Raw genomic sequence first — 13,106 nt, forward strand, 5'->3', positions numbered from 1 at the left:
TTTGATACATTTCTCAGTTAAAAATTCTCAAAACTAATTGTTCAACCTCCATCCAACCATCATCTGTTCTCATTCTTTCTTATCCAAATCTTATTTTTTGTCTTTCAACCAGTATCTCAGTAATGTGTAAATTTGTACTGATAAAATTGATGTATGCCATACAGAAGCAGTAGAACCTTTTTTTTTCAGGTTTTTTTAGGTATACATGGAATGTCCACACAAAGATGGGAATATCCAAATTCCTTGTCCTTGTTGGGACATTGTTCAGGGAAGTTGTTTGAAAATCTAAAAATGCAGAAAGTTTTGTGTGGTGGGTAGGTTAATCCATAAAAAATAAAGTCTGTACAGTATAAAAACGATTACGTATATAGGAATGTCCCCATACGACATGGAAACCCAACGCGTGTGTGTGTGTATTTGTGAAAAAAAACATCAGACAAATGTCCAGTTGCAATCTTATTTAGTTTATTATTTCTTATTTGTAATAGTAACTGCATTAAACCTACTTTAGGACTTCTAGTAAATTCACATTTATATGATACAGTGTACATAACAGTAAATACATGTAACATTCAGTATTGTTTCTTCCTGCAGAACCTGTGTCCAAATAAACCCAACAAAACATCTGCTCACCATCTCACAAAGCTCCTTTACCAAGTGCAAGATTCAGTCTCTGGGTATTAGGGGTTTCTGAGCAACTCCATGTCCAACAACTGCACAAGTTATGATTGTCAGAGAGCAGTGTGCCACATTAATACATCCATCTCAGAGACATGTGCTCTGATATTGTGTAACACTACAAAAATAGTCCAAAAATAAATTGAAAGCAAAACGGCATGTTTGTCAAATAACGAACAGGATTTTATGCAAGAAATGACAGCAAAATAGTATAAAGGTTGAATAGTGGCAACTCATGTGACTTTCTTTTAGTTTGTTGGGTTTGTGGTTGCAGGATTGTCTGATATTGCCCTCCAAAAAACAATAAACACAAAAGTTATCACAAACAGCTAAATTATGTACATACTGAACAGAAAAAAAGACAACACAGACCTGATATTAATCTCAGGCATTTGTTATACAAAATTATGTATATTATACTTTGTAAGTGCTACACTCTAATTTGGTAGAAAAAAAGAAAATATAAAAAAAAATCACATCCAGAAATGGAGAATGCCTTCATTTTAAGATGCAAATTACAGTGTTTGCATTTTTTCTGAAAAATGTATGGCCTTTAAGTTTAAATCAGTTTTTCCTTAGTATTTTGGCTGATTGTAATATTCAAAGATATTAATAGTATATGCTGCTGCATTGCTTTTCAAACTTAATGAACATCGCAAGAATACTGACAGTCATGCAGCTAGAGAGTTTTAATGTTTCAAATCTTTTGCATAAGTACATCAAACATTCCTCCGTTCTCTGATCATCTTCCATCCTTGTAAAAAAAACTTGAGTCCAAATGTCTGTGCTGAAGTTCAGAAGATCAGCTAGTGCTTCCTGCAACCTCCATTATAACACCATTATAAGGCCACTGATATACTGACAACATAGAAATAATATGGAACCGTGACTGATGGGCAAATCTCCAAACAAACCCTGAGACGTTATAAATCCCTGGAGATTTCTTATGATTTGATTTCTTCCTGTCATCAGCATTTGAACCAAATGTATCAGTTTCTGGATCACTTCAGTTTTGGTACTTTATCCATTAGCATGCGGCTGAATCTTATAGTCTAACATTACAATAAGCAAAAGTTTTTAATTCCTTGAGATGTTCTCCAAGTCCTTCAGTGTTCCCATACTTTTTATCCAACGAATTTTTGTCCAATCGTCCCTAAAATTTCCTGATCTACCCAGGTTTTACCCGTGGGAACCTTGTATTATGCCTTCAAAAGAGTTGCTTCAATCACCCTGAACGCTCATATCAGTCACCGGTTAATTTTATGGGGAAGCTTGTTTCTTTGGTGTGTGTTTATGAGCGTGTATGTGTCTTGTGTCTTTAACATTTTTCTGTGTGGGTCATAGACTGCATGGCCAAGCGCTTTTGTCATGGTGATGACCTGAGCCAGGTAGTGACCAGTGTCATGTTACCGCTGTAATAAAGAAAAAAGTAAAAAAACTAAAAGGAAACCACTATCATCTTTCAGCCGGACCACCAGGATGACAAAACCTCCTGCTTATTAAATCCATCTAGAATGTTCCGAGTCACCTGCTCAGATGTAGACACAACTAACACTGATAAAGACAACGTAATGAACATACATTAGTGGTGTCTTTTTAGGCCGCCATCACTAATACTATTGCTCTAGGTTTAGGGTTCTGGACAAACTTAGGTAAAATTTTACAATATATAACGCTATAATTTTTCTACGAATTTGGAGAAGCCACAAGTCTGTAATGTTAGAAATCTGGGGTTTGGCTCTTTTAACTAATACACAACCACCTATGGGCATTTACTGAAGGAAATAAGTTATATCTCATTTTGACCTACATTAAGTAACATTTTGGCTTATATATAAAGAAAATATGTGACCCTGGACCACAAAACTAGCCTTAAGTAGCACAGGTATATTTGCAGCAACAGCCAAAGATACATTGTACAGGTCAAAATAATTGATTTTGTTTTAATGCTAAAAATGATTAGGATATTAAGTAAAGATCATGTTTCATAAAGATATTTCGTAAATTTTCTACCATTAATATATCAAAACTTGATAGGAATGCTAAGAAGCATTGCATTTGGACAGCTTTAAGTGGTGATTTTTTCAGTACTTTTTTTGCACCCTCAGATTCAAGATTTTCAAATAATTATATCTCGGCCAAATATTGTCATATGTCCTAACAAACCATACATCAATGGAAAGCTTATTTATTCAGCTTTCAGATGATGTGTAAATCTCAGTTTTAAAAAAATTACCTTTATGACTGGTTTTGTGGTCCAGGGTCACATATATTGATTAAAATTGTATGATAAAAAAATATTTAACTTTGAGTGAATGTTTTGTGGGAAAATAAATAATTTTGAAGTTCAAACCAAACCATAAATAAATTTAGCTGTAACAAATTAAGACTTTTTTTTTAAACTGATGCAAAACACCCCCTAAAAAACCAGACTTAATGTCTGCATGGCACTTTAACTCTTACTGAAACGTTCCTCTCTGTTATTAACACAACAAAAGATGAGATATGAAAAGTGCTAGACCTGGTTAACCAAGAAATGCAGTTGATTACTCATGTTAGAGTAATTTTAAAGACCTATGAAAGCTTTGAGTTCATCTATATGCCAGTATACTTCTAAGTTGACATTCAAATAAAATTTTACCAGATATTTTTACATTTAAACCACAGAAAATAGCAAGTAAATCAGGACTTGTGGTTTTACAATCAAATAAGCAAAATCTGACAATAATGGTATCATAAATCTAGCTTCTTTAGCTCACATGACAGAAAAACTGTCAATTTTCACCATTTTTACAGTCTCTTTATTTAGCGTTGTGTTTTTTCTATGACTTTCTTCTCATACTGTATCTGGTTGTATTTAAAGCACAAGAGCACAACATCGACTGTGTACATGAGAGGTCAGGGGTCAAACTCTGACAGGATATAATCAGTGGATATGGTTTGTGGTTATGGTACACTCAATGCATAGACAATGACTGAACTGGTCATATCTGACATATTAGCATGTGCGTTATGGATGTTAAATAGAGGTTCCCATATAGAGACAGACAAATGGATTAAAGAATGCAAAACAATTTTTTTTTTAAACTTACTTAAGCATAATAATTGGTAGGCTAAAGTTAGTGTATGATGTTGAAATGTGTTAATGGTGAATTTCCTCAGGAAAGATATGAATATCCATGTTCGAGTCCATATGGCTTTCCTCAAATTAAAGGAACATGCAAACAATATTTACTAAATTGTGCATTCTTTGCACACAGTTTGGCCATAATCAATACTACAGGGAAACGGCACTTGAGTTTACAGCCTAAAGTTAAGGATACAGTGATACATCAACTTCACAGGTGATACATCAACATCAAAGTATGCTGAAGGCAATGTAAAGTGTGTATTTGGGTGTCTGGGAGCATGTGTGTGTTTGCAAGCTCATGTTTTCTCATACGGTAGATGTAGCAGTTGGTTTAACTGTGATGCTCTGCGCAATATCCTCCCTATTGATCTTCTTCAGTGCTGTGCAAAGCGTATCAATGTTAGCCGAATCCTGGCTCGCCCAATGAGACAGAAGAGCCTGGATGGGCCTTTCTTCCTGCTTGAAATTAGCAATGTGTTCTTCTTTGTATCCAAGTAGCCCTGCCAGGCTGCACCAGTCGGTTTCCTCATTGGCTCCTGACTCCTCTCCTTCACAGGTACGATTTAGCAGTTTCTCAACCTCCTCCCGTGTGTGTAAGGGCAAGGTCAGGGTTGAACCTCCATCTATCTTGATCACTAAAACAAAAAAGGATACATTTAGCTATTTGGATAAATATATCTAAAGTAAGACTATAAAATATCTCTAACCTATTTCCTACCCATTTCCTGTTTGTTTGTAGTAGTGACATAATGGTAGGAGTTACAGTTGAAGTCAAAAGTTTACATACACCTTGCAGAAGCTGCAAAATGTTAATTATTTTAACAAAATAAGAGGGATCATATAAAATGCATGATATTTTTATTTAGTACTGACCTGAAAAGGATATTTCACATAAAAGACGTTTACATATAGATCACAAGAAAATATTAGCTGAATTTATAACAATGACCCAGTTCAAAAGTTTACGTATGCTTGATTTTTAATTATGTGTCCCTTGTTTGTCCTGAACAGTTAAACTGCCCTCTGTTCTTCAGAAAAATCCTTCAGGTCCTTGTATTTGAACCCTTTCCAACAATGACTGTATGCTTTTGAGATCCATCTTTTCATGCTGAGGACAACTGAGGAACTCATATGCAACTATTATGGAAGGTTCAAACGCTCAGTGATGCTTCAGAGGGAAAAACAATGCATTAAGAGCCAGGGGGTGAAAACTTTTGAAACAGAATAAAGATGTGTACATTTTTCTGTGTAAATATCATATATTTTCATTCAGTACTGCCCTTCAGAAGTTACAGAAGATACTTACATGTTTCCCAGAAGACAAAGTAAATCAACTTTAGCCTGATCTACAAATTCCAAAAGTTTTCAACCCCCTGCTCCTAATGCATTGTTTTCCTTCTGAAGCATCAGTGAGCATTTGAACCATCCGTTAATAGTTGCATATGAGTCCTTCAGTTGTCCTCAGTGTGAACAGATGGATCTCATAATCATACAGTCACTATTGGAAAGGGTTCAAATACACAAAAATGTTGAAAGCCAAAGAATTTGTGGGACCTGAAGGATTTTTCTGAAGAACAGTGGGCAGTTTAACTTTTCAGGATAAACAGGGGACTCAACTCAACTATCACTAAACAAAAAACTATTATTTTCTCTTGTGGACTATATGTAAACATCTTTAATGTGACATATCTTATTCAGGTCAGTACTAAATAAAAAATGCATTTTCATCCCTTATTTTGGTAAAATTAACATTTTGCAGATTCTGCAAGGTGTATGTAAACTTTTGACCTCAACTGTATTTATATGATGACCTAAGGGTTTGTACCAGTATGTGGAGGCCCCTGGCCCTCCTGTAAGCTCTGACTGTCCACTGAGATGCCGCTGTCGCTGTGGAGTTTCTCTCCCTCAGGAGAAGGGGTCTGACTGGGGTTTGCACTGCACGCTCTGTTGGCTCCTTGCTTGTTCTGCTTACAACTGTTCCACCTGAAAAATATCAAAGCGAACATCAGAAGCTTTTATTAACAAAATCAGCATTCATTTTTAACCTAAAATTGAAGTGTGATATTTCTACACCACCCTTCTGCCCCCCTGCCATTGTTCAGACAAGCTTGCCCCGCCCAAACACACCCCAATGGTTGAGCCAGAAATGGAGATGTTGGACCACTCAAACAAACAATGATTTCAAAGCACCCTGAAGGAACTAAAGCGGGTCAATGTTACACCCTCTAGCTGTGATTTTAATATTTTATGACCCCTTTCCACCACAACCTCCATCTGTGTCTGCTCAGAACAATTTAATTTTTATCTCTCAGTCTGAAAAAAAGTAGTTTTTTTTTTTTTTTATTTGCATGTGCTGTGTTCATTATGCTAGATTTGCTTAAGGCCTTGATGTGCTTCATAAAATCAGAAATGAAAGTCATAAATGTTTTTTAATCTGATCTAAGATCAGTGTCTCTGTTTTACTCCCCATAATAAACAATGTACTTGTGATGGATCAGATGGAAGCCTAGAAGCATTTTTACTTTCTTAGCAGTATAAAAATAGCTGAACTAAAGCCTAGATAGATGTACTGTGCTTTGTAAGCAGAAAGAGAATAAGTCCTCCTCACCGTTTAAAGATGATGAAGGCCACCAGGCCCAACAACACTGCAGCCAATATGGAGGTGTAGATGGGAATGAGGTTGTCGCTCATCCCATGGATTCTCTTCAGCCCAGGGTCAGCTGTGGTCACGCTCTCCGTAGGACTGTCAGGAGGAGACTTGTCTGTATACGAGACAACTGATGGAGCAGGAGAAGAAGAGGGAGGAAAAAAAGGAGGCAGAAAAGATGTAACATCTGGAAGAGGAGAAGGATAGGTTGAGCTGTTAAGAAGATCTACATCTGTTGGAGGAAAGGGACAAAGACAAAGAAAAAGACAGTTTAGAAAATGTTAGTTGCTAAGGAGCTGTTATGTGAATCGGCATTAGATTTCTAAAGCAAGTTAATTCATGACAAATCATGCAGTTGTTATTTAAAAGGAGTCACTAAACCATTCATGAAACACAAGAATAATAATTTTTTTACAATTTAAATAAAACTGGTTTTAGAAATGATTTACACAGAAATGTGCACATTATTTACAAAACCCTAAGTTAGGTATAATAAGAATGAGCAATTTGCACACAAGTTCTTTGTGTTTAATTAAGTTTGGCTGTGTTTAAAGGATTGGTTCACTTCCAACACATCCAAAATTTATGGATAATTTACTCACCGCTTCGTCATCCAAGATGTTCGTGTCTGTCTCTTTCTTTCTTTCTTTCTTTCTTTCTCCAGTCATAAAGAAATTATGTTTCTTGAGAAAAACATTTCAGGAAACATAACATTTCACCATTTCTCCATATAGTCGACTTCAATGGTGCCTCCAAGTTTAAATTTCCAAAATGCAGTTTAAATGCAGTTTTAAAGGGCTCTAAATGATCCCAGTCGAGGAAGAAGGATTTTATCTAGTGAAACGATCTGTCATTTTCTAAACAAATTGACCATTTCTATACTTTTTAACCTCAAATGCTTGTCTTGTCTCATCTCTGCAATGTGATTCGTAGTCAATGTAATCCGGGTCAATATAGTAAGATATGTCAAAAAACTCCCATCTTGTTTTCTTATTCAAATTCAAAGGCCCTAACTGCTTTCTTGAACGATTTTAAAGTTGGGGAAAAAACAGTTCACGACAAAACTGTCTTGAACCAAGATGAGACAAGATGAGCATTATATAAATTGTCAATTTGTTTAGAAAATGATCAATAGTTTCGTTAGATAAGACCCTTGTTCCCCGGCTGGGATCATTTAGAGCCCTTTGACACTGCATTTAAACTGCATTTTGGAAGTTCAAACTTGGGGGCACCATTGAAGTCCACTATGTGGAGAAAAATCCTGAAATGTTTTCCTCAAGAAAATAATTTCTTATCAACTGAAGAAAGACAGACATGAACATCTTGGATGAGTAAATATCTGTAAATTCTTGTCCTGGAAGTGATCTACTCCTTTAAGCTAATTATTTACTCACCCTCATTTTGTTTCAACCATGTAACAAAAGAAGATATTGTAAAAAATGTTTGGACCCCATTGACTTTCATTGTATGGACACAAACAGTTGTAAAATTCAAAAAAATTCTACAGAAGGAGTAGAGGTTTGGAACAAAATTAGGGTGAACAAATGATGGCACTTTTTGCTAAGTTAGTTAGAACATTAGCAGACCTTAAAATGGAATCTGTATCCACAAAAAGATAATTAACACTAAATTGGAAAATTTTTCAAAAGTTCTCACACCTACATTTTTGAATACTGAATATTTTGTATAATTCGATTTTCTGTTATCTACTAAAAGAGTGTTGAAAAAAAGTGTGGAAAACAGATTCCATCTAGATCTAGTTATTAGTAAAAGACAAAAACAGCCCAGAAAATATTATAAAATTGAGTAAAAGCACATTAGTACTGAGACTGCTTTGTCGTGGCCCTGTGAACTCTGTTCGCCGGCAAGCTAAAAAATGATTCTTTTGATTCGATTATCTATGATTCAATTGGGGACCGTAATAAACAGGCTTTGTCCTGAGTCAAACCTAATGGACACTCAGCTAGTGCAGGAGACTGTGATTAGATTGGAGAGGTAGAAGCTCGGCCCAAGTAGGACAGGCATCGCCCCGGGCTACTGAGTGTGTGTGTGTGAATGGGTGGTGTAAGTTATACCATAGACAGATGGACTGACACATTGAAGATCATCAGATATTCTGGCTGTAGGGGGATGGGGGGGTCACTGGGGGTTTGGTTTGGGGAAGGGCCATGCTCCAGGGAATGTTGAGTATGGATTTATTGATCAAAGTACTGCAGCATGAAACATTTTGGAGGGAATTTTGGGCATGTGAGCTAGTTTTGTGGCACGGTTAATAATTTACCTCCTTTATGAAACCCAAGCAGAACAAATTTCTGAAACAGTGTTGTTGGATGAATGTGACCATTTAAATACTATTTGTTTTACAATCGGTTTATAGAGGAATTAGGTTTAATGAATGTGAATGAACGTAGGTGTTGTTACTCATCCAAAAGTCAATACCACAGTGTTGCTAAAATGTTTTTAACGTCTTGAGACAGTGTGCAGTTGCCAGAGTGTACAGAGTGGTTGTTCAGGCATTGGTTTTTATGGGTTGTTCAAAGAGTTTGTTTGGTTTTAGCAGATTGCTGTGCTCCTTGATTCTGTAAGTATTTTCCCCATTCATTTGTCATAGGAATCTTTAAAATGTCTTAGTTAAAGAGTTAGAATCCAAGAACTAAACCAACCAGCTATGAGGTGAATCACAATATTACAAATTTTGATTTGAAGCAAATAAAGAAATAAATATATTTAATAAAATAACAATTATAAGAATGCGTAAAGAGCATGGTGAATGTCATATTTGGTTTAAAAACAATAAAGTATAAAACTATTGATAAAGAAACGTTTATTATACTCAATATATACACTGTAAAAAGTGATTTTTAAAGTTGTAAATAAAACAAATACGCAATGTTAATTTTTCAAATGTCAACAAACTTTCAAACTTAAAATTTTTACTTAATTGCTGTTTCTTTTGTGAAATTTACAATTTACTAGCAAGGGAAAACTGTTTTGAAAAATAAATATACTAAAATCTATTTAAAATACATTTATTTCATGCTAAGTATACCACAAATACACTCACATAAAAATACCCTGCAATTGTATTTTTAGTATACTAAACTGGTATATTTAAAGTCTAAATTGTCTGGAAGTAGTGCTAAAGTCCAACTAAAGATATACTTATATATGTAAGTATATTTGATTGTGCTAAAGTGGAACTATTGCAAGTAAACTTTAGGTACACTTTAAATGTTTTGTATTTAAAGACCAATATTATTTAAAGATCACACAATCCTCATCAATAGTCACATTAAACCATATTTTAGGCTTATTAGGACATCATGTAATTAATCACAGTTAAAAAACAACATAAAGATTAATACGTTTAATGGCATAACAGCCTATTATTAATGACGGGCAATATCATTGATACCACAACTGCTGCTGATGTTTCTGCTGAATGCATTTTCCCCTCAATTTTAGCCATTAATTATAGCCAATCAACATTACAGTACGACTGAACGTCATTATTGTTAACATTTAATAGGCCTTGAAAAATATAACATTTAATTTAAAAACGTTTTGTTTAAAAGAGGCACAAAATCACTTTTACGGACTTTCGCATTAAATGTACCCTCCTGGTGGAATGACCTGCCCAACTCAATCCGAACAGCTGAGTCCTTAGCCATTTTCAAGAATCAGCTAAAAACACATCTTCCATCTTTATTTGACCCTCTAACTCTAGCGATCTCTAATTCTATTCTTTTAAAAAAAATTGCCCTTTTAGACTTATACTCTATTCATTTACTGCTTGTTTTCTTAAAGGGGTCATTGGATGCCCATTTTCCACAAGTTGATATGATTCTTTAGGGTCTTAATGAAAAGTCTATAATATACTTTGGTTAAAAATTCTCAATGATTGTGTAAAACAACACCCTTTTTACCTTGTCAAAATGAGCTCTGCAAAAATTATCCCATTCTAAGGGGATTGCTCCTTTAAATGCAAATGAGTTCTACTTGCCCCGCCCCTCTCTTCTCTCTGTGGAGAGACGAGCCTGTTGACTTTAGCCGCGTTTACCCGCTAAACTTGCTAATTAGCACATTATTAGGAAAGGTGATCACAAAGATTCATAAAAAAAAACCTTATGGCGCCGCATTGACAGGCCGCATTGACAGGCATCTGAGAATGGCTCGATTTGAAAAAGGGGATATTATTTTTACAGATTAATTAAAAACCACTGCAAAGATTTGTGTCATTATAGGGTAGATTTGTACATACACTGCCAACACACATTAATGATCAAACAACATGAAAAAGTGAACTTTGCATCCAATGACCCCTTTAAAAAAAAATAAAAAAATTAGCACTAGCTTTCTGTTCTTTTTGTAAGGCCTCTAAGACTGGCTTGCTTTTTTGTTTTTCTATTCTATCTATTTTCTTCTTATTTATTATAGAATTTTAAAAAACCTTTGCTATGTGTACTGCGTTAGGCTAACTGAGACTTGTCATAGCACTTACATGTTATTACTCTTTTGTTGATTTTGACTGCTTCCACTGTCCTCTTTTGTAAGTTGATTTAGATAAAAGTATCTGCTAAATTTCTAAATGTGAATGTAATTTAAGTTAACTTACAATTTTCACATAAACTATGCACTGTATAGGCTAAAAATGGAATATTGATTAACCTTTATTCAAGCAACAAAAGTTAATCAGCCGACAGAGCAGTTAGTGATCTTTTTCTCTTTTGTTTTTTATTTGCATCAATGACACAGACTTCAGCAGGTTTCACTTTAAAGCGTCACTGTATGTTTAAAACCTGATGCATGTGATGCATATCTGACACACATCTGATTTTCTCCTCTTTACGCTCATTTACAATATTTTTAAACTCATTTAAGATGAGGTCACTCTCCAAAATTAGACATTTTAACCTTAATTTTTTATCTGATGAAGTGCGAAAAACTACTGGTGCACAGCTAGAATTTTACACATAGGATGATCTTCTGTGGTTTTGTTTCATTAACAGGCTTTTTTTTATTTACCCTGAAAGAATGGAAGAGAAATGTCCCCACTTGGAAACTTTGTAATTGGCAAAGTTTAAAAGAATGTGAACAAATAGATTAAGTGTATGTTAGGCTAAATTTGGAACAATGTTGTCTCTCTTATCTGATTAACTGTAATGAAGCAAAATGTCTAACATTAATTTATACAGTTACTCAATGTCTGTAGAAGATGTTCATCAAACCTAAACCCAGGGTAAACCACATACTTTAAATATGATGCACACCAGATGAAAAGTGCCATGCCAGCATGTTCTCACATTTAAGGCAACAGCCAAACATCTTGTGCTTCAATAATGAAAATAATGCCACTGATGATTTTTGGAAGAGCAGTCTATATTATTGCATCTCTCTATATGAAGCATAGACGTTTTTCAGTCCACAGAAAGACAAATGTATTACTAAAAATCGTCTATACACACTGTTGCAGCCTAGGGTGAAATTCATTACACACACAAATATATGAGAGGTGCTAAAGTGTTAGTTTGGTGGATTCGCTTGCTTGAATTATATGACTGGTTGAGACTTCCCTGTAGAATCATGGGTAATGTAGGTTCAAACCAAGGTCTACACTGTTAAACATGGTTCTTTAAAAAATACGTTAAAGTAATGCAGACTGATGGCTTCAGCAAAAGCAATTGCCATCAGTTAGCAGCTTCATAGCTCACAGCAGGCCTGTCTTTAACAGTTTATGAGTTACTGTTGAAAATCAATTTCCCTATGGAGAAAATTAATGTGATTTTTACAGTCTCTATAATATATCAGTCTCTAGTTTCAGGTCCCTCTTTTTCAGTGTAAGAATATCGAGTTTTTATGAGTTTGTTCAAATCACTGACCTTAAAGGGGTCATCGGATGCCCATTTTCCACAAGTTGATATGATTCTTCAGAGTCTTAATGAAAAGTCTATAATATACTTTGGTTAAAAATTCTCAGTGGCAGTGTAAAACAACACCCTTTTTACCTTTTCAAAATAAGCTCTGCAAAAATCATCCCATTCTGAGGGATTGTTCCTTTAAATGCAAATGAAATCAGGAGGCGCATTCCATTCACAAGCGTAATCCACTGCATCCTCAGCGGCTCAGATGTTGGGAGTAAATGACGACCACTATGTTCATTATTACATCCAGCAACACAACACCTCAATTGCTCAATCTGAGATATTCTTGTCTAACTTACATCCCTGCTCCGGCATCGAAACAATGGAGGTCGGACTGTTACAGCTGATCTGAGGTAAGACGCTCATGTCAATGTAACGCCACACCGACAGGCATCTGAGAATGGCTCAATTTGAAAAAGGCGATATTATTTTTACAGATTAATTAAAAACCACTGCATGGATCTTTATAGAGATTTGAGATTTGAATTGTGTTTGCAGGTATACAAGTCTGAATACTGTATGTGTTTCAATTCACATGCACTCCCTTTTCCTTGTGCAGTCTCTGAATAATATGTCCATAAGCGCACACACATACACACACACAGTGAATCATTGGGTAAGGGACACCAGACACCATCACGGACAGAGATGTTCTTTGTCAAGAAACAATCTCCCCCCCAAACCCAAACCCTCATGTCTCTGTAACTCCTTTGCCTCTCCGCATTGCTTT

General features: G+C 35.3%; 1 protein-coding gene across 2 annotated transcripts in view; it reads right to left on the reverse strand.

Moving 5' to 3' along the window:
• Positions 1-443: 443 nt before the first annotated feature.
• Positions 444-13,106, reverse strand: part of ngfrb (nerve growth factor receptor b) — a 49,499-nt gene continuing 36,836 nt past the window's right edge. Inside the window, exons 4-6 of one of the 2 annotated variants that reach the window (XM_051124744.1) lie at positions 6,417-6,585; positions 5,634-5,791; positions 444-4,443 (exon numbers count right to left, since the gene is read on the reverse strand). In XM_051124744.1, coding sequence (XP_050980701.1) covers positions 4,115-4,443; positions 5,634-5,791; positions 6,417-6,585 — 656 coding nt within the window. In that variant the 3' untranslated portion in view covers positions 444-4,114. Of the gene's footprint in view, positions 4,444-5,633; positions 5,792-6,416; positions 6,688-13,106 lie in introns of both variants that reach the window. The other variant, XM_051124743.1, reaches the window with a different exon arrangement.

This window comes from Labeo rohita, chromosome 12 (assembly GCF_022985175.1).
Source record: "Labeo rohita strain BAU-BD-2019 chromosome 12, IGBB_LRoh.1.0, whole genome shotgun sequence".
In the NCBI taxonomy this organism is placed as follows: Eukaryota; Metazoa; Chordata; class Actinopteri; order Cypriniformes; family Cyprinidae; genus Labeo; species Labeo rohita.